At 46.6% G+C, this 24,866-nt stretch overlaps 1 protein-coding gene across 9 annotated transcripts in view; it reads left to right on the forward strand.

Moving 5' to 3' along the window:
* Positions 1 to 24,866, forward strand: part of Nmdar2 (glutamate ionotropic receptor NMDA type subunit 2) — a 116,370-nt gene that overhangs the window by 27,300 nt on the left and 64,204 nt on the right. For 8 of the 9 annotated variants that reach the window (XM_076907896.1, XM_076907906.1, XM_076907899.1 and 5 more), the window contains exons 1-3: positions 10,065 to 10,123; positions 10,339 to 10,865; positions 15,077 to 15,248. In XM_076907896.1, the coding sequence (XP_076764011.1) occupies positions 10,545 to 10,865; positions 15,077 to 15,248 (493 nt within the window). In that variant the 5' untranslated portion in view covers positions 10,065 to 10,123; positions 10,339 to 10,544. Of the gene's footprint in view, positions 1 to 10,064; positions 10,124 to 10,338; positions 10,866 to 15,076; positions 15,249 to 24,866 lie in introns of those variants that run through there. The other variant, XM_076907897.1, reaches the window with a different exon arrangement.

The raw sequence follows: 24,866 nt of genomic DNA on the forward strand, positions 1-24,866 counted from the left end.
ATTGAATATCGAGTTCCAGCCCGATGAAAAACTGATTGGAATCGCGCGACGAAGGGGTTCGAGGATCGAGCGAGCCCCGTGCAAATAACCGGACGATTCTGTTACACCGGGCAATCGTAGGCCTTGCCTGCGAAGTGAGCCCCGCTGTTGTTAACGGGTTCGATCCAGGGAAATAAAGCCAGCTACGCTGGATTGCTTTTCATTTCTGCTTACGATGGGTCTCGATTTCGATTCCGTGCTGGATACCCAACGATTTTTCGCTCTTTCTCTTTTCTTTTTTTTTATGTATCCGTTCGCGTTAAGTGGTCGCACGTGGATACACGCGAACGAAGTTAACGGACGAGAAGCGGAACGCTTTGGTATAAAGGAAATTGTATGCGTAACAGTGATTTGCGTAACAGCGAGCCGAACTGAAACGCGTGTACTTATTCGGTAGGTTCATCGCAGGCCTCTGTCTGCAGCGATTCTGAAATTCCGTTTGCAGAGATTCGAGGCTGCCTTTGTACTTATCTAACAGTTGGTTCATCATCGACGATATGTAATATTGAATTATGGCCGGAGGAGTGGCTGGCTCCTGCTTCAGAAATGTTCACCGATCCTGCGGAGATTTACAATGCAAGAGGATCCGAATGAATCCTTTCAACTCATTTCCCTTTACTGCTTTTATTTCTGCTCTTTCTCTGCTCGCGATTTATTTATTCCCTTTACCTTTGCCTCGCTTCTGGTGTTCGTCCCCCTGCGCTCACGTCGAACAGCATAACTCTGTACGCAGTCTTATTGACAGCTCTAACCAGGAACGAAATTCAGTTCTTCCCAGCCTCCAGTCGTTCTTCCCTCTATTTCGTTCGATTCTCTTTTTTTTTATTCGCAATCAGCGCGTCGTCTCCTTTCTTTTTCTCCGTTTCAATTTCGTTCCCAGCTTTTTCTCGATGGTTTTCGTTCCCCTTCTCTCTCGCGAACTTTCTCTCCGTTTTTACACCTTCGTTTCCTTGCCTCACGGTGGTGCAGTCCCATTTATTGTTACACTCCCCTCAAAGGAGCCGACTCGTTCTTTGTAAAACAGAGCAATCAGACGGCGGTAAGAATTTTCCAGTCGACCGAAGGGCGGAACGTGTTAACGATTATGTTATTTCCCACGGACAAAAGACTAACTCCGCCGCGCGAACCTAATTTCTTTGATGAAAATTATCTTACCGAGAACGCTCCATTTCGAGGCGAATTCCCTTTTCGGAGTTTAATTAGCGGGGCCCGGGACGTGACTGGTTTCACAAACAATCGCGAGCCTCCAGCCAGTGGATGTCGATTTCTTAAAACCACCCTCGACGAACAGCGAGCACGTTTATTTGTCGGTCGATCGTGCGATCGGATGTATCGAGTCGAGAGGACGCAGTTGATTTAATCGCAGACTTTAAGAGGATAATGAGCAAATTCCTCTGGAACGTAACTCCGTTTTCATTTGTCATCGCAACTTCCCCAAAAGCTGGCCGTATAACTTCTAAGAGCGAAAAGTGACAGGGGATGCAATCGGTCTGGTGGATGCGTGACTCGAGTCTCTCGATTTTTAATTAAGTCCAGCTGGTATTGAATTCTTAATTAATTATTTCGACTGCACAGCGAAAAGAATATTTGCAAATAACGGTGGATTTTTTAATATCGCGTGACGGATTTTAACAAATTTCCGCGTATTCAGTTGCTTCGTAGAAAATTGATTTTTTTGTTTTCCAGCGGAATCCTCGTTTCATCCCAGCATATCGTATAAATATGGATTTTTGTCTATTGGCTTTCGTTCCGTGGCAATCAATGATTAAACTCCCGATCAGAATTGGAGAACTGTCCTTAATGTACTTTTTTTGCGACGCGACAATTTTTATTCAAACGCCATGATGGTTGTAGAATTGACAGAGACGAGAGTGTACGCGTGGAACGGTGTCAACGAAGAGGGAGATGTTCCATCGATGGACGATTTTTAATGAACAACGTCGAAAGTTTTGGCGGGGCTCTTCGCGCACGGTGATTCGGGGTAAAAATTTAATTGGCCTGCCGTTCGAACGAGAAAAATGGAGGCTATCGGGGAAGCTGAAGCGCGCGTTGGTAAACAGAGCGCGTTGTTTCCTGCTCGTACATTCATCCTCGTCTGGTGTTGCTCGCCATCCCGGGAGTATTTCAAGTATTTCGAGAACGAAATACCTCTGCATTCTACGAGCCGTACACGTTGCTTCCTTATCCGTCCATGCAGGCTGGTGAATTGCGCGGATAAATCACGCGACTGGTGATATTCGAATTGTTTCTTTCCCGCCAGAAATTATTCCCGTAATCGTGAACCGAATAACAGTCGACGCTAGGAACGATGTTTCCTCGTAACGAGCGCGCAGTGGTTTAAATAATCGCAGCGATAGATTTACGACTTATATCGCCAAAAGAAACCGGTTGCCCCAGCCATTAATCGTGGTTGGCGGTAACAGGGTTAATTAACGTCTTAACTGCGCGAGGGGTTTAATCAAGATGGAAACTGTAATCGAATAGCGTGTTCAGTTTCAATCGAGACTCCTCTGGAATATCTTAGAAATATTACCACCCTGTCCGTGTAGTAATTATTAATTTCCCCTGTAAGTACGGTATTTTATAACCAGCTCGATCTTGCGCGAGGAAAATTGTTAGGCAATGATTCCACACGCAATTTCCACGGTCGTCGAACGATCGTTCGACGTTAAGCAGTGTCTGAGCTGAATTTATTATTAATTAAGGGACGTCGGATGTAACTGCGTTGATTGCGAACAGCTAGATCAGAGAAATTAGCTCTTGATCGTTCAAGTGGTATAATTTGAGACAAGTACAACAAGATCGCGCGTGTACGTAAGTAGAATACAGCTCTTCGCCTATTGTGAAGTAGGGTAGAACAGCGCTTGATCAGACACCTACCATTAGAGCGCTGCGTACAGCAGACAGTGCAACAACTTACTATATGATGAAGGAATCATGCGTCTTCTATAATGTATATAAATCATACTGAAAATCCAACGGTAAACTGATTTACAATTTTTTATTATCACCAGAAACGATCATTTGAAATTCGAATCGTTTCGATTGTTTGCGGGCAAATCAATTATTAAATTACTGGGTCGAAATATCGATCAGGGTAGCAGGGAGCCTTTCAGGTATGTAAACAATTAGCTGGAAGCGTTGGCCTTTGTTGCCAGATCAATTTACAAATTTGCTACCGCGTATCGTAGTCATTAATTAATCCGGAGGCTGGGTATTAGACACAGAAGCGGTCAGTCCCGCCTAATAGAGGCTTTAGAGGTTCTGAGATCCCGTCGAACCGCAGGAATTCACGATAGGGAAATACCTGGTTCACCGCGATCTTCCATCCCAATCCGCGGCTCACTTTCTCGAAATCCGGCAGGCGCGAGGACCGAGGAAATGCGATCAGGCTACTTTATGGCGCGATGGAACCGTTTCGCGGGTCTCCTGGCTCGTTCGTCCTTCTCGATCATTCTTAACGGACCCTAAACGGACCTCACCCCCTCGACGCGCACACGTTTTCGCGAACGGAGCACCCTCGAACGGATAGAATTTCGCGGTGGTAACTGCGAATTATATACTCGTAGAATTTGCATTTATCATTTATCCAATTGATCGAAATTCAATATCGCCCATTATTCCAGGCACAGCCAATCGAATTAATCGCCGCTGCGCGCACCATCGAGTCGATATCGGGCAGTGCCAGTCGATATACCCGCTTAATTATTGCTTAATGCTCTACGGGGCTGTCGTAAGAACGGGCATGATTCAGACGAGCCTTGAAATTTGTTGGCCGTTATCTCCGGTTTAATACCACCTGTTCGCGATGGTTGATCACTGTTACAAGACTTGGAGATGCCTGTTAACTGCGCCGAATGGATCGCCTAATTCCGCGTCATAAATTAGTTTTGCCGACTAATTCGCGCTTCGAAGTTCCCGTGACTCGTGCCTGGAAGTCGAACAGGCAACTTTAATACCAGGCACGTCTAATTCTAACGACGGCGATCATTATCAATTCGCTTGAAAACTAATTTCCATTGGCGATCCGCGCGATTCTCTTCTCGCGAGTATCTCAGCTAATATAGAATTCATCGTCCAGCCATTCGCGCAGGAATTTAACGAACGACTCTGCGTGCCATTTAATCGTCCAGCGATCAATCAACTTCTTGCGAGCCAAACGTTTTCCACCCCTCGCTCGAATCACAGAATAATTACACATCGTCGCACCGCGCTCCATTGTCCCGCGCAAAAAGCGCGTCGAGACGCCACGTTCGAACGCCGCCGCCCCCGTAAAAACAAGCGTCGAGCGCTTCTTTAAAAGGCAAACACCCACCTGGATACACTTATTTCCTTTCAGCCGCGCGTTCGGTTCGCGCCGTCGTCCGGATGGAACTAAAACAAAAGGGGAGCCGAAAAAATAGCAGGAAGAAGGCGGTGGGAAAATATTACGTGGAAGTAGTTCGACGTGCAAATACAATGAGACTGTGAGTGTGCTCGCGACGCGAAAACGCGGCTGGGCCAGGGACGAAATAAACTGAAACAGCAGCCGGCAGTAACTCGGGTACATATTTACGCGGCGCATACTTAAGGGTACGCCTACAAACCTAACTCACCGTGGCGATAACTTCCCTGGGAATGTTTCATTCGCGGCTAGAGCGATTCTCCTCGATTTCTCACCGATTTTCCGTGCGAAAGCGGTCGGATAAAACGAGCGCTGGGATCTGGAGCGAGCCAGGTCACGAGGCGATCGCGATAATTCATCCAGCGAGAATTATCGCCCGCCGTGCGTCAATTCGAGGGTGAATTACAGAGCCAGCGCCAGCTCGAGAGGGTTTCCTCGTAAGAAATTCGAGCTGGCGCGAATTATACGCGCACGCGTCTCGAAGACGTGCCCGATGCGTCGCGCGAACCCACGAAGAAGCTGCTATCCGGGTTCAAAGTCAGGTGCTGATCGATCCTGAACGCAGCTCGCGCTACAAAGCAGCACCGAGGCAGCAAGAATCCGTTCGAGCTGTGCAAGTTCGTTAATTAAGTTCCCGTGGCGGCTTTGATCGTCACGCGGCTTTAAGAAAGTTTATTAATCGCGTTTGATAAGTGGTTGAAATTAGACGCTGGAGGATCGAAGAATCTCGAGTTCGAGCAGACGTCGCGCGGGGTGCTGACGCGATGGTACCATCGAGTTCTTGTCGCCATCGCGCGCGATTGTCGATGGAGAACGGCGTCGCGAACCTTTGACGCCTTCGTCGATGAATGCGCTGGGTTGTTTCAAGTTGAATCAATTAGATCGCGACGATCCTGTATCGTGGTTTGATGGATGGCCAGCGACGAGGTTTTAAAGAGTGTTTGGCTGGAATAAATTGCGAGGGTAATTTCGAGGCATAAAGATGTAAACGACAAAAATGACTTGTACGTGTGACAGATCTCGATTTATAATAGTCCCAGAAAATTTTACTGCCGTGTGAATTCATTTCCCGTGCGTTATTTATTTGCAACACAGAATACCGTCGCAATTCGTATTCTCTTTAATTCGATTACGTTGGAATTTGCATCTGATGAACGAAAAGTGACGAACCTCTCGCTCAAATTCGTAAATGAAATCCGTTGAGTTGTGATTATCTCGATCGCTTTGATCCTCGGAGTCACAGAGTCGAGGGTGATTACAGTGGAGAGCACGCGAGTAAGAGGAACCGCGTGAGCTTGAAATTTCACCAGTCCAGGCAGAGTTTCCCTAATTCGAGCAGGGAACGGGAAACCATCGACACAGGGAATATCATTCCGCGGCGCTGCCGGAAGTAGAGTTCCCGGCCTTTTGTTCCGTCGTGGGGAAGCAAGACGATACTCGTTGCCCGGAAACAAGAATTATTCACGTGTAAGCGTCGCGACGAGCAGGGAGCCGAGACAATCACGGGGGATCTTGGAGGCTGAAATTTCAGTGCCCGCGACCCGTGTGCATCTGTCGCTCGACGAGAGTTTTTAATTGAATTCGCCAGCCGAGGGCTCCGCAAATAACGTGCCGCAGTTCCACGTGGAAACGTGTCCCAAGAGTGGAAGGGTTATCGCGAGACGCGGCGGAATTGCTTTGATGTAAATCCGACGGAATCTTACTTTAATTTAGTCGAGGTATTATACACGATTCGGCTACACTCTTTCCTTCTACTCTAAATCGAGTTCCTTTGAGAAGCACTCTTTAATTTCCTCGTGCGCGAGGATTGCTCGCGATTCTTGCCACGCGTCGATGGCCTCGCGATTCGTTGCGCGCAGAGACACACCCCATGGGCGATGGTAATCGAACGAAGATCTCGCGTGGAAATTTCGAGAACGCGCGCGACAACTTTGTTCCAGCGACGGAATGGGATCTGTTTCGAGCAGCTGGGACGTGGTAACTCGTCAACGGGAACAGCCGCATTTGTTCCTGGCCGATTTCGAGCGTTTACCAGAAATTATGGCGAACTGGTACGTCGTCGTGAATAATTCAATAGACCGTGCACTTCGCGTTAAATGCTGCTAATACACGGGAATTCGCGGGAACGCTAGGCGGGTGACGAAGTAACTGTTGCTTTTAACTCGACAGCCGTGCTGGCTGCAGAAATTTCCGCGCGTCCGTTCCCCGTGATTGAGATGTCTGCCGCGACACATCGACGCGTATCGAGCGTGCCTATGATTTGAAATGCGTTCCGCGTGAACGTAACGGAGGCGCGTTTAATGCCGCGCGGTTACTCGCGTCTGCGAATTCTGTTACTTTTTTTCGTTTTTACGCGCGCGTCATTAAATTCGCGCGGCAAGTGTTTGCAGAGAAAATTGAATTCGTCGAGTGGATCGATTGGAATATTTTATTTCCGCCTGGGAACTTCTCAAACGAATTTTTACACCGGCTATCGAATTTTGATCCATCCGTAGGGCGTAAGCAAACTTGAGAATCGCGGAGAAAAGGTTCAACCGGATGGTAATTCAGGGAAGCTTGAATTAATTTTCGTTTTTCTATTACCAAGCGTATTTCTCTCCCTCTCTTTCTCTCTCTGTCGAATTCATGATCAACTTTCGCGGGGAAGCGTAACTGGAGCAGGTAAAATCGAGAATACATTTGCATGCCTGCACGGCCTTCGAATGTCACGGGACCAGCTAAAAAAATTCCGGTTACCTCGATCGCTCTCGTATCGAGGATTTGTAATTAGTTTCTCCATTTCCCCCTTCCCCCGTTCTATTAATATTCGTAACTGTGCGGTAAACGAAACTGGATTTCACCAGCGTGGATGCAATCCCGCTCGAGAGAGAAGGAGAGAAATAAAAAGAATTACAGGATAACCGAATGGTTTTTACACGGATTGCCTCTAAAATCGCGCGGCAGCGACAGTATCGATCACGCGAGGCTACCATTTTTCGAATTACTGTTTAAAAAGCAATCTCGAGCGTTCGCCAGACAGGAGCGCCGCCTGGTTAAAGGGTAATGATTTCAGTAACTCCTTTAACGAGGCTTGTGTTTCTCCACGGAAGAGCTTCGAAGCTGGTATCTCGCTTAAATATCTCTCGCAAGGTCGCGTGCATTAATAAACGTCGCGGACGAAAGTACCGTCGAGGTAATTGTCGCTAAGGGAACAAACGAATTGCTTTACAGCGGCAGACCAACGTTTCGCGTGCAATTTCGTAACAGCCACCACGGCAATCTCGTTTTCCGTTTGTTCTTTGATTTTACTTCACGATTCTGACTCCGTCTGATCGAAGCTGTGGTTGGTAAAGCGGATGAAACTCGTGTCGCGAGGATAGTAACGCGATCTTAGTAATTACCGGTCTCGAAACGGGTTCTTCTCTGTCGCGGTTCAAATTAAGATCCGTCTCAGTCAGGCTGGTATCGAATTGGAGCTGCTCGTAATTATAACTGCCATCTTAGCAAAGAAAAAAGATGGACGACCGTTGGGCAATGGATTTTAATTAGCAATTCTCTGAAGCACGACGGAGCGTCGGTTCTGAGGAGTTTGACAAAGTTTAGGCAATATCGTTGGAAGCGTGTGCGTGCGCGTGCTTGAATGCGAGCAGCTGCTGAGCAAGTGCAGCTGCTTGAAACGCATTTTTTAAGAACCCGTGTTAAAGCACAGTGAGAGCCGAGTATATAATTAGAGGGCATTCTGAATGCAAAGGGCTGTTTAAATCAGTGAAACGTCCGCGCGTTTAAAAAGTGCACTGTCTTTAATAATGTTTCCACGGTGAAAAATTTAGTACGCTTTCAACCTAACGACTTTATCGTATAATCTCAGGAAAGCGGCAGCCACTCCGCCTTGGAATATTTGCACAACCGTACCGTACACCAAGGTTTCAATTCATATTTTAACCAGCCGCTATTCTTCCACGCTAAAAAATTGCCCGAATCGATGCGCTGACGCTCCTCCGCCGTTTACCCCGTTAGTCATTATTCGAAGAGTCCACTTCGCGAGCCTCGCGTTTCAAGCACGCGTCGTCCCTCTTTGTTAATAATTAATATTCCGCCCCAGAGGCTCGGCTCTCTTCAGTAATTTCCTTAAACGAACGCAAATATTTGCTCCATCCCTCTTGTCTTCTCGAAAACGTGGAAAAACTTGTTCCTTAAGAACCTATACGGAATCGCGAAAGTAGCAGAAGCTGCTGTTCGTGCGTTGGCGTTCTCAAAAAATTAATTAGAATTATTGGGACAAGTAGAACGACTAAGTTGGATGTGCGAACGTGCGACTCGATAAATCGTGGGGGTTCACAGATTGAATGGAAAATGTAATCGGACAATGCTTGAGATACAAATCTCGTGGACGTCGATACTCACTTCGAAGTTCAGTTTAACTGCAAAATATCGTTTTACGTCGCAGCGTTCCTCGTACTCCCTCGCTGAAAAATTGAATTTGCACATTCGCCTCTGGCATAAAAGGGGACGCGATGTATCCTGGCAATCAGCATGGAAATGCTGTAGGCTAACAGTGCTGTTTGAACTTCTTAAATTGTTAATCAAGTTTATTTTATAGAAACAGAAATGCGCAGCGTCGAACTGGTGCGCGACCAGTAAACGCTGGTACGAAAGGACACCGAAAGAGGTTTCGATAGATAAACGAATAGCGTGAAATTTCCAGTGCGTAGCTTTATTTAATAAATTCAAGACGATATTTTCATGTGTCACGGATCGGATAAAACGACGTATAAATTCGCGAGAGCGCGTAAAGGTATTATTAGATTGAATTTGTTGTTGCGGCACGTGTCGTTCGGCAATTTAATTTTGCCCGTCGCGAGGCGATTAATTCACCGCGAGAATTGTACAGAATTCGTAACGTAGGATTGTAACGCGATATATTAGGATTTAATCGGGAATTTTCCACCGCTCTTTTATCCGTTTTTGTTTTTTTTTTTTCTCGTACGCGAAACATCGCGTTACAAATTCCGAATCACAATGGATCCACGTAATTTCCGCGTATCATTTCTTTGTTCGATGAAAATTGAATAACGCTGGGTACGTTGGTTGGCGGTGATTAATTAATATCGAACGTCATCAGCGAATACCTCCATCAACGAAATATGATTTTTCTTCTCGCGTGGAAAGGGTTATCTATACTCAAATAGAGCTGGCACACTCATGTTCTCGTACAGCTTTATTAAATCGTCGATTTTTGGGTACAAATAGAAAATTGAAATGCTCATTTATACGCGTATTTAATTGTTAACCATGCATTATTATCCTCGTGCAACTGGTTAATCAATAATTAATGTAAATGCGATATTTAACAAATGTCTCAGACGGGATATCCATAATACAATCCATACATATGATATGCGTCACAAGACCACTCGTTCCGCTGTTTTTAATACAACCAAAATAACCGAGGGTTTAGAACGATAACGTGAAAGCGTCGTCAAGCATTTCCAAGAAAATGTTATTATCGACACGTCTCGAGAAAGCAAAGAAGATAACGCCAAGACGTCCTTATTGACTAGAGAGGCACAACAATTTCTTTGAGTCGTGACACGGAAGTCAGGTGGTTGAGGAAGGGGGGAAGTCGTTGGTACCGGCGCACGGGCTGTTAGTCTGCTGCGAAGTGGCGAACCGATAAGATGCGTCACTTTTGAGTCACGCAAGCTCGCTTATCACTACGTAGTACATAATATTACATCAAAATTATCATCCTCTGTGCTTTACTATTAATTAACAGGTACTTACTTCGCTATTTATTCACCAAAAGCCATCAATATTCATTACTCCTGCCTAAAATTAACTTCTTATTCCTGGTATTCACCTTAGCAACAAATTTCGTTATTAATCTCGCACGTACCTCTGGAAAACCCTTCTAACTCGCGTAAATTCTGTTTCAGAACCAGCAACAGACGATGAGGGGTCACGACAGGGCAAGGGACGCCCGGTCGGGCAGGAAACCAGCACCGCGCCGCCATTGAGCCTTCGACTTCCTGAATGGAAGCAAGACGCGCGGCAGAAGCGTGGCAAGCGGACGTTGGACAGGTCGAAAGGGCTGGCTGGAGCTCATAACAAGCGTACCGGAAGCCTGGCGAACGGAAAAAATATGACGAGGCTGGTGTTTGCGTTGGCGTTGCTTCTGTCAGTGGCTGGCAGCTTCGAAGGCAGCGAGGCGACGAGGACTGGCGGCATCACGAGGGGCGGCAGCGGCATCCAGATCGGCACCATCGATCGTGGATCGCACCAGAAAGGTAGCGGACACCCTGGTGGACGTGGCAACTCGGGCGTGAGGCTTGGCGGGGCGAGATTTCCGAATTCTACGAGGCAGAGACCGTTCACTACGACCACTACCACCCCGTTACCACCGTCGTCCAAGTTCACCCAGGCGCCGCACTCTACCGACAACTACAACATTTCTGATCTGAAGGTAAGCCATCTGCTTCTGAAAGGATCGTGTTTTTGAGGTTGTTGGGCTTCGAGATTCGATGCTTAGAGTGCTGGATATATTTTCTGTAAATTTCGATGGAAATTGCGTTCAACTCTGTCTGTGCGACTGCTCTCCAGACGTTAATTTGAGGGATGATCTGCTAGGCGCGAAATGACGTACACGGTATGGTTACGAGATGCGATTTCAAGTTGGAATAACTACGAAGTTGAAATTTTATTCACATCAGCCGCGAGTAGGGCCAGCAAAGGAAGTAGTTATAAAGCTTAGGCCGCTTTGAATCGAGGTGCCCTTAAGACGGTACTTTCTTAAGGGGAACCTCGTCAACCCTCGGAACATGGTTCTTTACTTCGAGTTGACGCACGATGACGACGCGTAGCTAAGCTTATGGACAAAGATAAACTTAATTTATACAGTACATTATTCACCATCTCCGTGGAAAGGCAATTAAACTAAATCGCTTTTCATATTTATCTTGGCGATCGAGAACATACTGAAGTTTCAGCACGATAAATATTTGGATAATCGTTGCGCTTCGAGTATCGATTTTATCTGCGTTCCGATTTTCGAATATCATTTTCTATACAATTTGTACGTAAATCGATCGATCTGCGTCGAACCATCTTGGTCAAGAGACTCGTGGTCCAAGATGATTAAAGCAAAAGCCACGCAGTAACATTTTTTTGCCATTAACAACAAAATCACATTATATATTTAATTCTCGAGCGTCGCGACAAGCATTTCTTCCCTCCGTTCACAGTACAATCTTTTATTCAACAGGCGTTCCATATTTACCGTTCTCGCTCGTTATTGCGAGCCAGGCAAAATAGAATCCGCCGCATTAAGCATTCGCTTTTCATCTACTTACGCGTTCTTAATTCTCTGTATATCGCGGATGAACACTCGGGACAATCGAATTAGACGATCCTGTTCGCTCGTACGTTTCCGTTCATAATCTCATCCTGGCGAACAGTTTGAACAGCGTAATCAGGGCAACGGTTCTACGGTTAGAGTTCCCGCCCGAGGACGGATCTCCGCGCAGCTAAAAGCGGTTCCCCTTTGCCCTCTTTACCAGAACTTTCCAAACGACTTCGACCCCTTCTCCAAGAGGAAACGATAAAAAATTCACCGTTTCCACGTACTCAGAAACGGATTCGTTGGCTATCCGGAATACGGCTTCTTGCTAGCCGAGGAACATCGATCTCGTTCAATAAATAATCAAGCCTCCACTGAATTTCGTTCAATCGTGTAATCGGATTCTTTTGGCATATAAAACGTGCTTTAAGTAACAGCAATCTCCTTCAATTAATAAATGAGGAATTCAGACATTCTCTACACGCACGAAACTCGCTAAACACAGTAAAATTAATTTATTAAAATTCACACACGTACTATTAATAGCGAATACTTTAATGTGATGTGAGAAGGTCGCGGAATAAAAGGTGCATAAATTGCTCTCGCTCTGAACACGGTGATTCGTCGCAGAAATGAAATTCTACAAGACTAATCGTTGCCCGCTAATTGGACGGCAATGACAACTGGTTCGGCTAGATTTTTTTCTTCAATCCCTCCGCTCAAGTCCGTCAGCTGAAATATTATCCGCGGGGGTAATTAAGAAGTTCTTCAACGGAGCATAACTCGCAGGGTGGTAATCGCTTTAAACGCGCCGCGGACCAACCGGTCGTACTCCCTCGAGTAATTATTCCGTTCTTCCACGCGGTCACCATTACTCCCCGCTACCAGCGCCGCGAACTGTCGCCTCTCGATCAACCGCCGCCATTTTGCGTATAATCGTCGTAATGGACGCCTTCGTCTGCGAGACTCGCGATCGACGTCGCGACCATCGTCGTTTCTGCCCACGCCTCGCTCTGACGCGTCATCTCCCACCTGAGACGCCGATTTTATACATGGAAACAGTCTTAGCGAACAATCGAAGGGTTCTCAGCGAAAGTTTCGAGGGTATTTTCTCTGGAGCGCAGAGTGCTGAGCGATTCGGACGGGGAAATTTTCAGGGGGAAGAAAAATTCCATTTGTAGTCGCGGTTCTATTGGAATTTTTGAAATTCAAATCGCTGCTAGCGTACGCGCGTACCTTTTGGATTTCGAATACTCGTTTTATTCCAGTTAATTCGCATAAATTTCTGACTCAATTTTTAAAATAGACATTGGTCTTACTTTAAAGTTACTACATAAATTATTATATGGAACGTGAATTATATATCGTACAAACAGACGTACGTAGAGTTGCAGCACATATGCTTGGAGCCGAGGAGCTTACAGCTAGCAGAATAGCTTCAGTGATAAGAGAGGAGCGAAATTGGGCGGTGGAAGAATTTCGCGAAAATCGGAAGGGCAGGGGAATTTTACGAAATGGACAGAAAGTGGAGATAGCTTAAATCGCAGAGTGTACGAAATGAAGGAGGGAGGAAAAAGTGGCCTGCAGTGGAAGCACGGAGAAGAGAAAGAAATTGGAGGTCGAGGGTCGAAGGGGAACGAAGAAATAAAAATACTGCGAGGAGCAAGGGGAATGGGTAAAAAAAGAAGGAATTAAAATAGAGAGACACGAACGAATGAACAGCGAAGGTGGTACGATCCGTATAGGTGTTTTTAAACGAAAGAAAAGGGACAAAGGGACGTCCAATTTTTAAAGCATTAAGTTGAACTGCCGTGAAAATGGTAGCAATTATGGCCGTACGGTCCGCGAGTAACTGGGTCGCGACACCCAATTGCAAACGCCGGATGATTTACATTTCTAATTAACCATTTATTTCAGAGCGAAGAAGCGCGAAAAGAGAGGTTCTTCTTCGCGAAGAACTGCCAAGTTTTCCAAACTTTGTCTCGATTATAGTTCAGCCGGCGCTTTCAGTTTGTTGAATGCGATTCAGTGAAAGGAATGGTCTGAATCGTACGGATTCGAAATCAAATCGAAGTATAATTCCCACGCGTTTCTAAACCGCCAAATAATATTTTCCCGCGTCATCGTATCAAATATTCAAATGTCATACGATTGCATTCAAATTTTCTTTCAACGCATCCGCAGCGTCTCATAAAATATTTCTCGACGTTGCTCGCTCTATTATCGCGTACGCTTTTAATTCGTCCGCTTTTCGCAACGAAACGTATCGATCCGCTGGCAAGCCTTTCCACGTTGAATAGAACGTTCCGTTTTTTCGGCTCGCCAGTATTTCTATTCTCGCGATGTCATCGAAATAAACTTCCAAAATGCGCAATATCTCCCGTCGCGCGGTGCCACAAAAAAATAAATACGATGCTTAGCACTTTCAGTGCAAGTGACGCGAATTGCGCGCACACGCGCGCGATGGTATTCTATTTTACGACGCGTGTTCGCGTCACGGGTGCTTTTCAAAAAAAAATTGTGACAGCGAAGGAAAGGTCTTCGCGAGCAGAGCTTCACTCCCCCGCGAGCTTTCGCTACGAATTACATATGTAAGAGGAATTTGAAACGCTTTAGACGTTCGTCCGCCTTTGCATTTAGAAAATTGCACGTATCAGCTGGGCTGATGCTCGATATTCGATTCTGAGCGCGTTACGACGCGGGGGCGAGCGATCTTATTTATTCTCCGTCCCGAGCAAGTAGATCGCGATAAATTCCAATGCTTCTAAAGCGATCTCTGATCGGAAACAGAAGCGGGGACGGAGGAAAATTGATCAGGTGGTAAGCAGAAATGTAACTTACTGTCCATTCTCTGCCTACGTACCATTCATCCGGCGCGATCGATTTGCGCAACAGGTGCTCGCTGATCCATTCTGCCCGTAACAAAGTGAACACTCTGGATGCACTTTTTCGCCCGTTTGAATACGTAATACTTTCCTATCGTATTGTGTAGCGCGTCTCGTCTTTAAGTAATAACACTGGAGATCGAATTGCTACTGACTATCCCGCAACCATCGCGGTGTTGCCTTAAAAATGACGTATCGTTGTTCATTTTCCAACTTAGAACTCTAAACTTCTTGGTACACGCGTGGTATTCGATGAATTCGTAGATAATTGCAATCCAAAATGATTCTAATTTGGCGACGGTTCGAGGAAGGTGTCATTTTTTAGCAGGAACAAGTATCCTCTCGTACGTTGCGCGTTAAATTTTCGACACGAGCGATATTTAGCGTATCCCAATGGAACTGCATACTTTCCAGACGGTTAATTCCAGTTTTTCGCATTAACTCGTGTAACAGGTGGGCATGATGGTGCCGCACAAGTCCTTTGGCGTGAGGGAGTACACGAAGGCGGTGACTTCGGCTGTTAACACCTTGCAGAAGAGCACGAGGGGCCCGAAATTGAAGCTGTTCCAGCGGTACGATATTCACGTGAAGGTTTCCATGAAGTCGCTGACTCCGAGCCCCATTGGTAAGTCAGCATTTTCCAAAACCCAATCCTTTCCTCGATAGCTGGTGGGTGATACTTAAACCAGCCTAGAAACCACTTTCGACACCTAACTTTAGACCCTGGCAATATCCTCAGAAACGTCTCCAGATGCGCTCCATATTTCAAACGTCCTTCTCGTTTCGCATTCTCTTCGTTCACGTATCATTTTTTAATTTTAATCGTCGAACCATCGTAAGTGTTCGCGATATCATTAATTTATCGGTGCTGGCAAGAGTGTCGCATCGAAACGGCAAGTTGAAATGAAACGAAGCCATCGCGACACCGTCGTTCAGCCACACTTCCGCGGGGATTCTCAAAACGCGCGGTATTTCACCGATTTATCGGCCGCGAGGGGCTCTCGAGACGGCAAACAGACGTCAGCCGCCAATCGGAAGCCATTGAATCTCAGTGACGCGCGAATAAAGCGGAAATCCGGCTAGGCGGGCACGCGTGCGTTCCTCGTGACGAGGATACGTGACGTCAGAGGATGGAACAGCCGGAAGGACGATAAGGTATACGGGTTTAAGGGCGGGTTGGTAAGGGCTCGAGTTGTTTACGAGTCAGCCGTAAAGGCTGGCTGTAGCCAGCCTCCGCGCGAGCTTCCGGAGAACACCTGTGAACCATTCTGTTGCTGGCGATCGTTCGCTACGAGACGAGATAGAGCAGATCGAGTAAAAAATGAACCTTTCCGCGGCCACGATCGACGATCCTCGTGTCTCTCTCTTTCTTCTTCGTGTAATTAGGACGGGAAGAGGAAGGGCGCAGCGAGAAATAAGAGCAGTTGGAAAAGCTCGAGTCCCGCTCGTTTCATCGGCTCCTCCCCGTGTTCGATCGATTCTAATCGTGGAATTAAATTTGAATAACGAACAGTTTACCCCCGTGGCGTTTAATTATGTACGAGGGGAGTCAGATTTTTGCGAATTTCTCACGCGTCCGAGATCTTTAATCGTGGTAATTGGACTCGAGTCCAGCGGAATCCTCGTGGAAATGGAACTACTGGAAGAGTTCGAAGGCAGTCCTTTCATTCGGTCCGCGATCCCCTCGTTACAGTCTATCCACGGGAATTTGAATAAATGGAGATTTGATCGCGAAGAAATGAAGCGAACGTTCCCCAGGGAAAATATACGCGGCTGCACGTGGAAAATATGGCGCGCGGTGTTTTGTAAATTCCACGCGCGTCGTTGAATTTTAAACGAAAATGCGACACCCCGTAATTACGTCTCACCGTAAATTTCGCCCATCCAGTCCATGCAGTGCTTTCTCTCGACATTTTTCGCGTATCTTCCGGATAATTTCGGCTGCGTTCAAATTTCTATTACGCTCCTCTGTCGCGTCCCCTTTGTCAGACGCGGTTTCTTGAGGGATATCGCGCGACTTCCGGCGTCGAACGCAACACGTTCGGTGTTTTCGAGCATTTGGGGCGTGAAATCTGGGGAATGAAAAATCCTGCCACTGGTGCCACTAATTGAACGAACAGGGTCCCCCGCTCAGGCCAGGAAATTCAAGGCAAACAGAGACTTAAACGAATTTCGCGAGACCAGGGACGAATTCTTGTCGATGCAAATCTCTGGGTGACTTTCGACTTGAGCCGGCTTAAAGGGCCAACTCCGCGAAAACTTTTGTCTAGGCCGCTTTAAGTAAACACTTGGCAGCCGAACTCCCTGCGAAACCTTTAAGCTACTCGCTAAGAAAACGTTTTGTCCGTTCGGGGATTATTGCAAGCGGCTACTCGACCCTTCTATTTCTTTTTCAATTTTTAAGTATCGACCGATCCAGATTGAAATATTAATTCGACGATCCGTCATTCGCTGCTATCGCGGTCCACCATTTCCGGAAAATTATCCGACGATGAATGCGTTCATAAATCTGCCGCCGCGCGGCTTCTTTATCTTTTCAAATAGATTCACGTTTCATCGGCGTCGATTTTTCGAAGGAGCCTTCGAGAGCCCCGGCTAAGTAATCGACTGATTTATGAAACCCTGTCACGTGTGCACTCCTCTCCTTATTCCGTATCCGGCGGAAAAACTGAGCGTAGATAAGCTTCATCTGCGGTCTGATGTAGGATTTAGGGGATGAAATAGGATAGCGCGAAAGGAAGGTCAATGCGTGGTTCCCCGCACGCCTAGCACCCCGTCGAGACCCCTTCGTCCTCGAGAAGCCCAAGTCAAACATTTTTCTTCCTCTCAGCGTGTTTGCAAAAATTTGTTCACCGATCTATCATCGAGCGTGCTCTTCTAACAATATTTATAGCCATCGTCACCCGTGTCTCGGTACATTTCATTTTACACACTTTATCGATCCGCCCGCTTACGTATACAATATTATGCAAAACGGATCGAGCTCGTCTTTTTTCCGGGAAAAAATATCCGCACGCGAGAGCCTCTCGAGAATACTTCGAGATCCACTTTGTCGCGTAGCGAACGAAGAAACGGATTCCATTTGGCTGAAGTGGTGCTAATTAATTTGCAGAAAAAAGTGGGGCTGAAATCAGCTGTGTTTCAACTGCGATTTAATTGCCGCTAACGAGGAGCCACCCTTTCGAACGCGCCCCGCTGGTGTACTTGCGCTGGCTAACTTCTGTCGCGCGTTAAAGCGAGAGCTCGCACAGTTGTTTGTTGGCTGAAAAGATTCGACGGTTCGACCGCGATATAACTATTTATCAGAGGTTCGCGTTGATCCCGCTTTCTTTGTTGCAGCCGCCCTTTTGTTTGTCGCCTCTGGCCCCGAGCGAAGTACTTCGCATTTCCAGTGACGAATGTGCGCGCAACACGCTCGCGATTCGTTCGCTTTCAGAGAGTTTCGCGTGAACGCGATGCTGTTGGGTATAGAAAATCGCGCGGCTCGGATCGAGCGTTCTCCATTTTCGAGAGTGACCCTTAATTCCATTTTATCCGCGACGGTATTCGAAGATCGCTGACAGGTCGAGTGTATTTTTCCTGGCTCTGTGAAGAGGAGTGATTTATACGGTTAACTTCTTGGTCGAGGCTTCCCTCTTTTTTTTTTTTTTTTTTTAAGTCGAAACTCTTTTGTTCGAAGATCGGCAAAAGAATCGTTGAAGCAAGGAAGTTCCGCTGCGCTGAAGAAAAACTTGGTGATCTTTAATATAGGCAATGAAAGGGAGTTAATGGATTAACGAAGAATAATGATGTTCCACGGTTATTTATAACCGCAAAAAGATTCCCGCGGCGGTCGTTACGAGGCGCACTTGGCGATATTAAAAACTTATTTCACCCCAGATTCCGCTGTGTGACATCGGTTTAAGTCGCGTCGAAAAGATATATCGTTGAATAAACAAATAAAAGAGCACGCAGATGCGAGGGAAAAACTCTCGTTTACCGTGATCTAATTTCTTCGTTTTTTTTTACGCTCGCCGAGTAGAATCTAACGAGACTGTTAAAGAAATACCGCCCGCCTCTGTTACCCTCCGCGATGTTTCGCTCTCGCGATATAATAAAGTAATTTATGCAATTTAAAATAATTGCGTAGTCCGAGTCCCGTGTTGTGCCTTCGCTACTTAGGAAATATCATTCTCTTACGTAGAACTCGTTAATTACGCGAGATGTTAATTTATTACTTTAACGAAGTCGAGAGAAATTCGATACATTTTCATAAAAATTGTCGCGTTACCTCGCGGGAGCCAGAGAACCGAATAATTCTCTATGAATAATTATAAAACGTGAATTATTTGGACGCTGAATAAATTTTCCCAGGGATTGTTTGAAATATCGTCGCACCCTGTAATTTCGATCGTCGAATCTTGATATTGTCCGCGTTCTCTTGGACGAATACACCTCGAAAGCGGGGGGAAGACCACCATCGACTCTCGTCTACCGTGGAAGAAAATTTAATTCCGCGAAGTACCACGTTTCGCTATCAGGAAGAAACGAAAAAGGTGTAGTTAACCTACGCAAATCATATTACGGTAACCTGGACGGCAGCCAGGCGCCATCGGCACAGCAACTCGCATATTTCCCTCCTGCGTACGGGGTGTTGGAAAAGTATGGCCCGTAAGTTTCGAATTAAATCACGAGCGAAAGATCAGCCGGGAATGTTTCGCTGAGAGCGGTCCTCTGTACCACTGCGCCACTGGACGTGCGTGTCCTTTCATTTGGAAGCGAAATTAACGAAAGTTAGAAAATTAAGATTCAAGAGAGAGAGAGAGACAGAAAGGGAGCGAAAGTGCAGCTACAAATCACATTTTTAAGTTGATTATTTAATCACGAACGCCTGAGCTTTCTCTACGTAACAGGGATGAATTAAAAATCTGCAAATTGAGATAGAAGGATCAGTTACGCTTGACATTTTTCGAGGATCGTCCCCAACGTTTGTTCTCGTTTTAAAGAGAAAGCTATTCTTCCTCGCGATTAAATATTGATCGGACTCTCCTCTTCAATATTTGCCAGTGTCCCTTAAATTCGTCGATACCACTTTTCCAGCACCCCGTATAGGAGCCCCAGCTCCGCTTTTAAAGTGCCTATAGTGATAGCAGCCGGTTGAAACGATGCATCTTACTCGCGTCGCCGTTGCGTCGTCTTTCGGTCCATTAAGCTGCGGTGCTTTATGAAAATTGTGGGCGTCAGTCGTTGAACTTAATAAATTCCAAGTCTACGGGAGCAAAAGGGTCCTCCGTTCGATCTTCCGTCTTAATTCGATTTTTACGGAAGCAGCCGCGCAAAGTGGAATATTCTTATCTCGAACCCTTTATTACCTTTGGCCAATGGTCACGAAAGTTAATTAACAGAGGAGAGGATATTCGCGTTACATTAACGATGCTTTTCAGCAACCATTAATCGTTTCTTAATAAAACATTTCGCATTAGCCACTGATCGATGACAGAGTGAATATTAATGAGAAGTAATGGCGTGTATCGAGGGACTTGAATGCGCGCCGCTGAAATTCATCCCTCTGAATTCATTCGCTCGGCTGGTCGCTAAAATCGCTCGCGTTATTCTAGCCACGGGGACCGTTTCGTCGGCAATCGCGGGGATCAACGCCGTCCAACGAATTCCTTTATCTCGCAATTTGTCGCGCTGCATCTGACAGGCTCTCAACTTTCTCGATTACTCGCGAAAAGCACCCCCGTCGTCGACGCGCGCCCTCTTCGCATTCATTCGCGCGCGGCTAAACTTTCGAATATAAGTAGTCGGACGTGTTGCGTCGCATGGCTAGGAAAAACCAGGACGAATGTTATTATTCTTCCTCGCGAAACTTTCTCCCATGAATTCTCATGTTTCCAGAGAGGGTGGATATATTCGAATCGCTCGTATCAAATTCTCGTCGCGGATCGAACGACTCACGGGTACATTTCGAATCGTTCGCGACGTTTATTTTAGGGATTGTTTAACAGGAGACGCGGACGAATTGGACGCAGAAATACAGAGATACTTGACGCGAAAGACGCTAAGCTGCGACGACAAGCCGAAGGTCGACGCAATTACATGTTACTCCGCTGGAAGCGCGGCGTTTTTAGCGTAAATGTAAGCCGAGGGACGTGCAAATCCTCTCGGAAGGGGGTTAATGAAGGTCGTGCAAATTCCAGATTGCATGCCAGATTAAATCGTTCACAGCGTTCCCAGGGAAGACCTTCGTCGGTTGGTCCGCGTCTATCCAAACCGTGTAATTAACAGAACTACCGACGTTTCACGTAAATAAGCTCTGCCGTCCACGAACAAATTAATTGGATAATCGGTTCGTTGGATCACAGTGCCATATGTAAATCTCTTGAACGCGACAAATGGAGACGAAAAAGATGATCCTTCGAGCTGTGTCGCGAGGTGAACCAAGAAGAGTATCTCCACGCCATCGTATCCGGATCGCGATCGTTCCACGACTCAGATTTGCTTTCGTCCAGCGTTGGCTGAAATCAGAGAAGCGTCGAGCGGGTCAAGGGTGACGCTGGCTAAACGAGGGGGGTCGAAATGACTCGATGGCTCGCGATTGTTAATCGGAGGAAACGAGGGAATAACGGCGACACATCGTCCGTGCCCGCGAGAGCCATAGACCAGGAAATAGCCTGGCCACAAAGCAAATTGAACGCCGCGGTTAGATGCGCACGTTGCGACAACTGACGCGCACCAACTGGCATATCGTCCAGCGGTCAGCCTGGGATGAACGATTGCCTAATGAATGTCGTTTAGCCGCTCGCGCGAGCTTTCTCTCTTTACCCGCGAGGATCGATCGTTTCTGTAAAACACCAGAGAATAATCTTGGCAAGAAGGATCTTTCAACATACTCCTTAGATAGCAATTCGAGGGAGATCGTACGCGATCAGCAGTGAAAAGGAACGACACATAAATTTGGCGAATTTCCTGGTATCGACATCCAGATCGAGCCACCAGAAATTAGAATGCTTCGCGTTTCGAGCAGACATTTGTCTAAGGAGGAGCAAGATAGCTGCTCGTGACGGAGTTCCGGCGATTTCGACTCGACCTGTCCGCTTCAGACCTCGATGCGAAAATAGTCGACCCGTCCAACCGTGACCATTGCTGTCTAAGGAGAACGTGGCCAGCTGGATTTTTACTTCGCCTCTCAGCTCGATCGGCGATGATTAATGAAAATCATTTAATTCATCCCCTATTCGAATAAAGCTTCTCCAAGTTTCTGATAATGCTTGATCGTGAGAGGTGACGAGTACATCGTCGATTCGACGCTTGAAATGGCACCGGCAATTCGTAAGATGGTAGAACGCTTCGCGATGGATGGTTGGCGAACGAAATAAATAGTTTCGCGTCGAATCTATTCTCGCAGCTGCGGAAGATCGACCGTGGATCATCTTCCTGGCGTTTGCGGTCTCCTTGAACGTTTCTGGGTTACGTCTCAAATAGGGAAGATGGTTAAAATCGTTGGGATAACTTTTACGGAACGTGGGTATATTAAATTTTATTCGAGATCGTTGAAAGTTACGAGCATCGTTCGCTTCGGATCGTAATTTTCTTTTCGTTTAAGCCCCATTGTGGGTTTAAATGAAATCCGTAGCTCCGCGCTGCTTAACGCCGTTACCAAGCGAGGGTAATCGCGCTAACATTAAATAATTAGTTTCATTAGCCTCATCGGCTCTTGGTTAATCCCCTATAGCAATCTGGGAACAGCCTAAAGTACAGTTACCAGTAATTGTGAAACGACGTTGCGCGCACCGGCTTGAAAATTACGCGAAATTTATCAGAGGATTACCATCGAGTAAAATAATTCACCCGCCTTTCATCCGCCAGTCCGCCTCTCGCTACGTCGATATTAATTAATCCCAAGAAATTGCGATCACGTCGAACGCCCGGGGTTACTGAACGTTCCGTGGGAATCCGTTTTTACCATGCTCTCGCCTCTGAAGAAGGATTCCCTCGTTTCCAGGCTGAAGTGACGTTAAACGAAATCTGTGAGTCAGATTTTTAAGCGACCTTACCAACCACGATAACCATCGCGACGAGCCGCCATTGTATAGGCAGTTACCGGTCCTCGCGTTTTACCCGAGGTGGTAGAAATTCTGTCCACCCCTCGTCGATCGATCGCCACTCGATCGTATCAATTATCCTCCCCCTTTTCAGATCGCGACCTCGTAGTTTTAGCATATTCGCAGGGTTTTATTGCTCAAGATTCGTTTAATCGTCGGAGGACACGTGGATAAGGGTAGTTACCCCCAAGCAGCGCGACGTTCTTGCAAACTACCGCCACCTAGCGAAGGGTGCTCGAACATTTTTAAACGGATGGTATAGCCGCGAGAATTTAAAGAATCCTCTGGAGGGTAGTTTACCCTCGGATACGAGCGTGTTTAATCGATTCGAGTGTCCAATAATTATGAATTTAATGTTAATTTTATATAGTTTATTGTACTATTCAATTTTAGTTATTTGATCAAATTAATACTTTCCGTGTATGGCGAAAGGAGTGGAGGAAATGAAGAAACTAATCGACGGCTGATCGTTCTCGCATAATACCTACTTAGAAACGAATTTTTGTCGATTCCAAGAACGCAAATTGTTTTTTAGCAACATTCTTTCGTTTAGAGCGAAGGGTAGAAAGAAAACGATGCATTGGATCGCGCGTTTCAATCAGCACCTCTTCGACGTGGTTTCCTTTGAGCGAACCTGACGTAATTAAAGGTGCACTCCGTCGCTGGTTAGTCTGATAGTCAATTAATGCCCCAAAGCTTCGTTTCAAGAGCGATACTACTTTTCTCGTTGTCTCGAAACGCCTGTAGATGAACACCTTAACATTGTAAGACAATTAAAATGTATCAGCGAGGGCAAATCGAAATTTTTAGAAGACATTCTCTCATCCGGCGTCAATTTTGGATCTTCAGAAGAAACAATATCGACAATAATTTCGCTGGATTCACCAAGGATCGAAATAGTGGCGAACAAAGCCACCAACTAAGAACCAGAGTCCATCGATAACGAAAGAAAGGTAAGAGCAAAGGTAAACGACGAGGCAGGAAGCTAGCAAGAGCGATACGGTTGAACTTTTCGAGCCAGTTCGGAGCATAAATTTCTGTTGTACCGTTCGGAACGAATGCGCGCGAGATCCCCCAAGAACCAGAATGAGAATGGAGAACGACAAGCGGAAACGTGGCGCGACTCCGGAGGCTATCCCATCGGCGCTTAGACGAGGATACACGCCGCGAAACTTGCCGCGAACTTCTTATCGATATCAGCCCTACCTCCGTCTGGGACGGGGAATCAAGATACATTTCGGAAGTTAAGGGGAACCGGAGAGACGTGGCCGTGATCGAGGTGCGCGCGGGTTACCCGCTTCTTTCGCGACGGTGTTCCATTCGACGACACCTCGTTGATTTATACCACCACCGTGGTCCCCATCCGGGGATTAAGTTTAATTTGACCGCGGTATTGCCGCGCGTCCTGCGCTGTCATTGACGGAGCGGCAATTACGCGACGAATGAAATGATACGCGCGTGCTAACCAACAAGATTTTTCTTCGTTCATCCCTTAATTGGCCAAGCGTTTGGAGATTACAATGAAACCTCTGTTTCGTCCTCGAAATTCGTTTCTCTTAGTGCACGACGCATGGAATTTGATTGTTCGTAAGCGAAGCTAAAGAATTGTTGGCTTTGAAGCTCGATAATTGAAGCTTGGACCGAATTCAAAGCACCGTTTCGAGAACGCACGAGTAACCTGAGTCGTCTGAGAACTTCGTCGGAGGCCAGTCGACCAGGTTATCAGGATAGTTAATGCAGGCCGTCCGCGATCGGTACTGGCGAATATCGACCGTGGTAGGTTCTCGAGAACGCAAGGATACCCGAGATTAACCGGCTGTCAAGCCCTGTAAGACGTCCGGAGTACCGCGGCACCCTCGCAGTCCTCAAATCTCCAGGATCACTGAAAATCCCGGGACTTTCGGTACCTTCCACACCCACTGAGATTCTTCGAACCCGCGCGAGCACCGATGTGGCTCCCCAGCGGGGAATCTCTGCGATCTCTCGAACACCGTCTCCGTTCTCGAGATCTTCGAATTCCGGGACAATGCCCCGCGAGATTCTCTCGATATAGTTCGCGTTTCGCATACCCCTCGAGTTGCTTTTCGTTGCACGATCGTTTCCAAAGTTTTACGCCAATCTACAGAGCCACAGCAACGACTCGTGTCGTTATTAAA

Source organism: Xylocopa sonorina, chromosome 17, assembly GCF_050948175.1.
Source record: "Xylocopa sonorina isolate GNS202 chromosome 17, iyXylSono1_principal, whole genome shotgun sequence".
Classification (NCBI taxonomy): domain Eukaryota; kingdom Metazoa; phylum Arthropoda; class Insecta; order Hymenoptera; family Apidae; genus Xylocopa; species Xylocopa sonorina.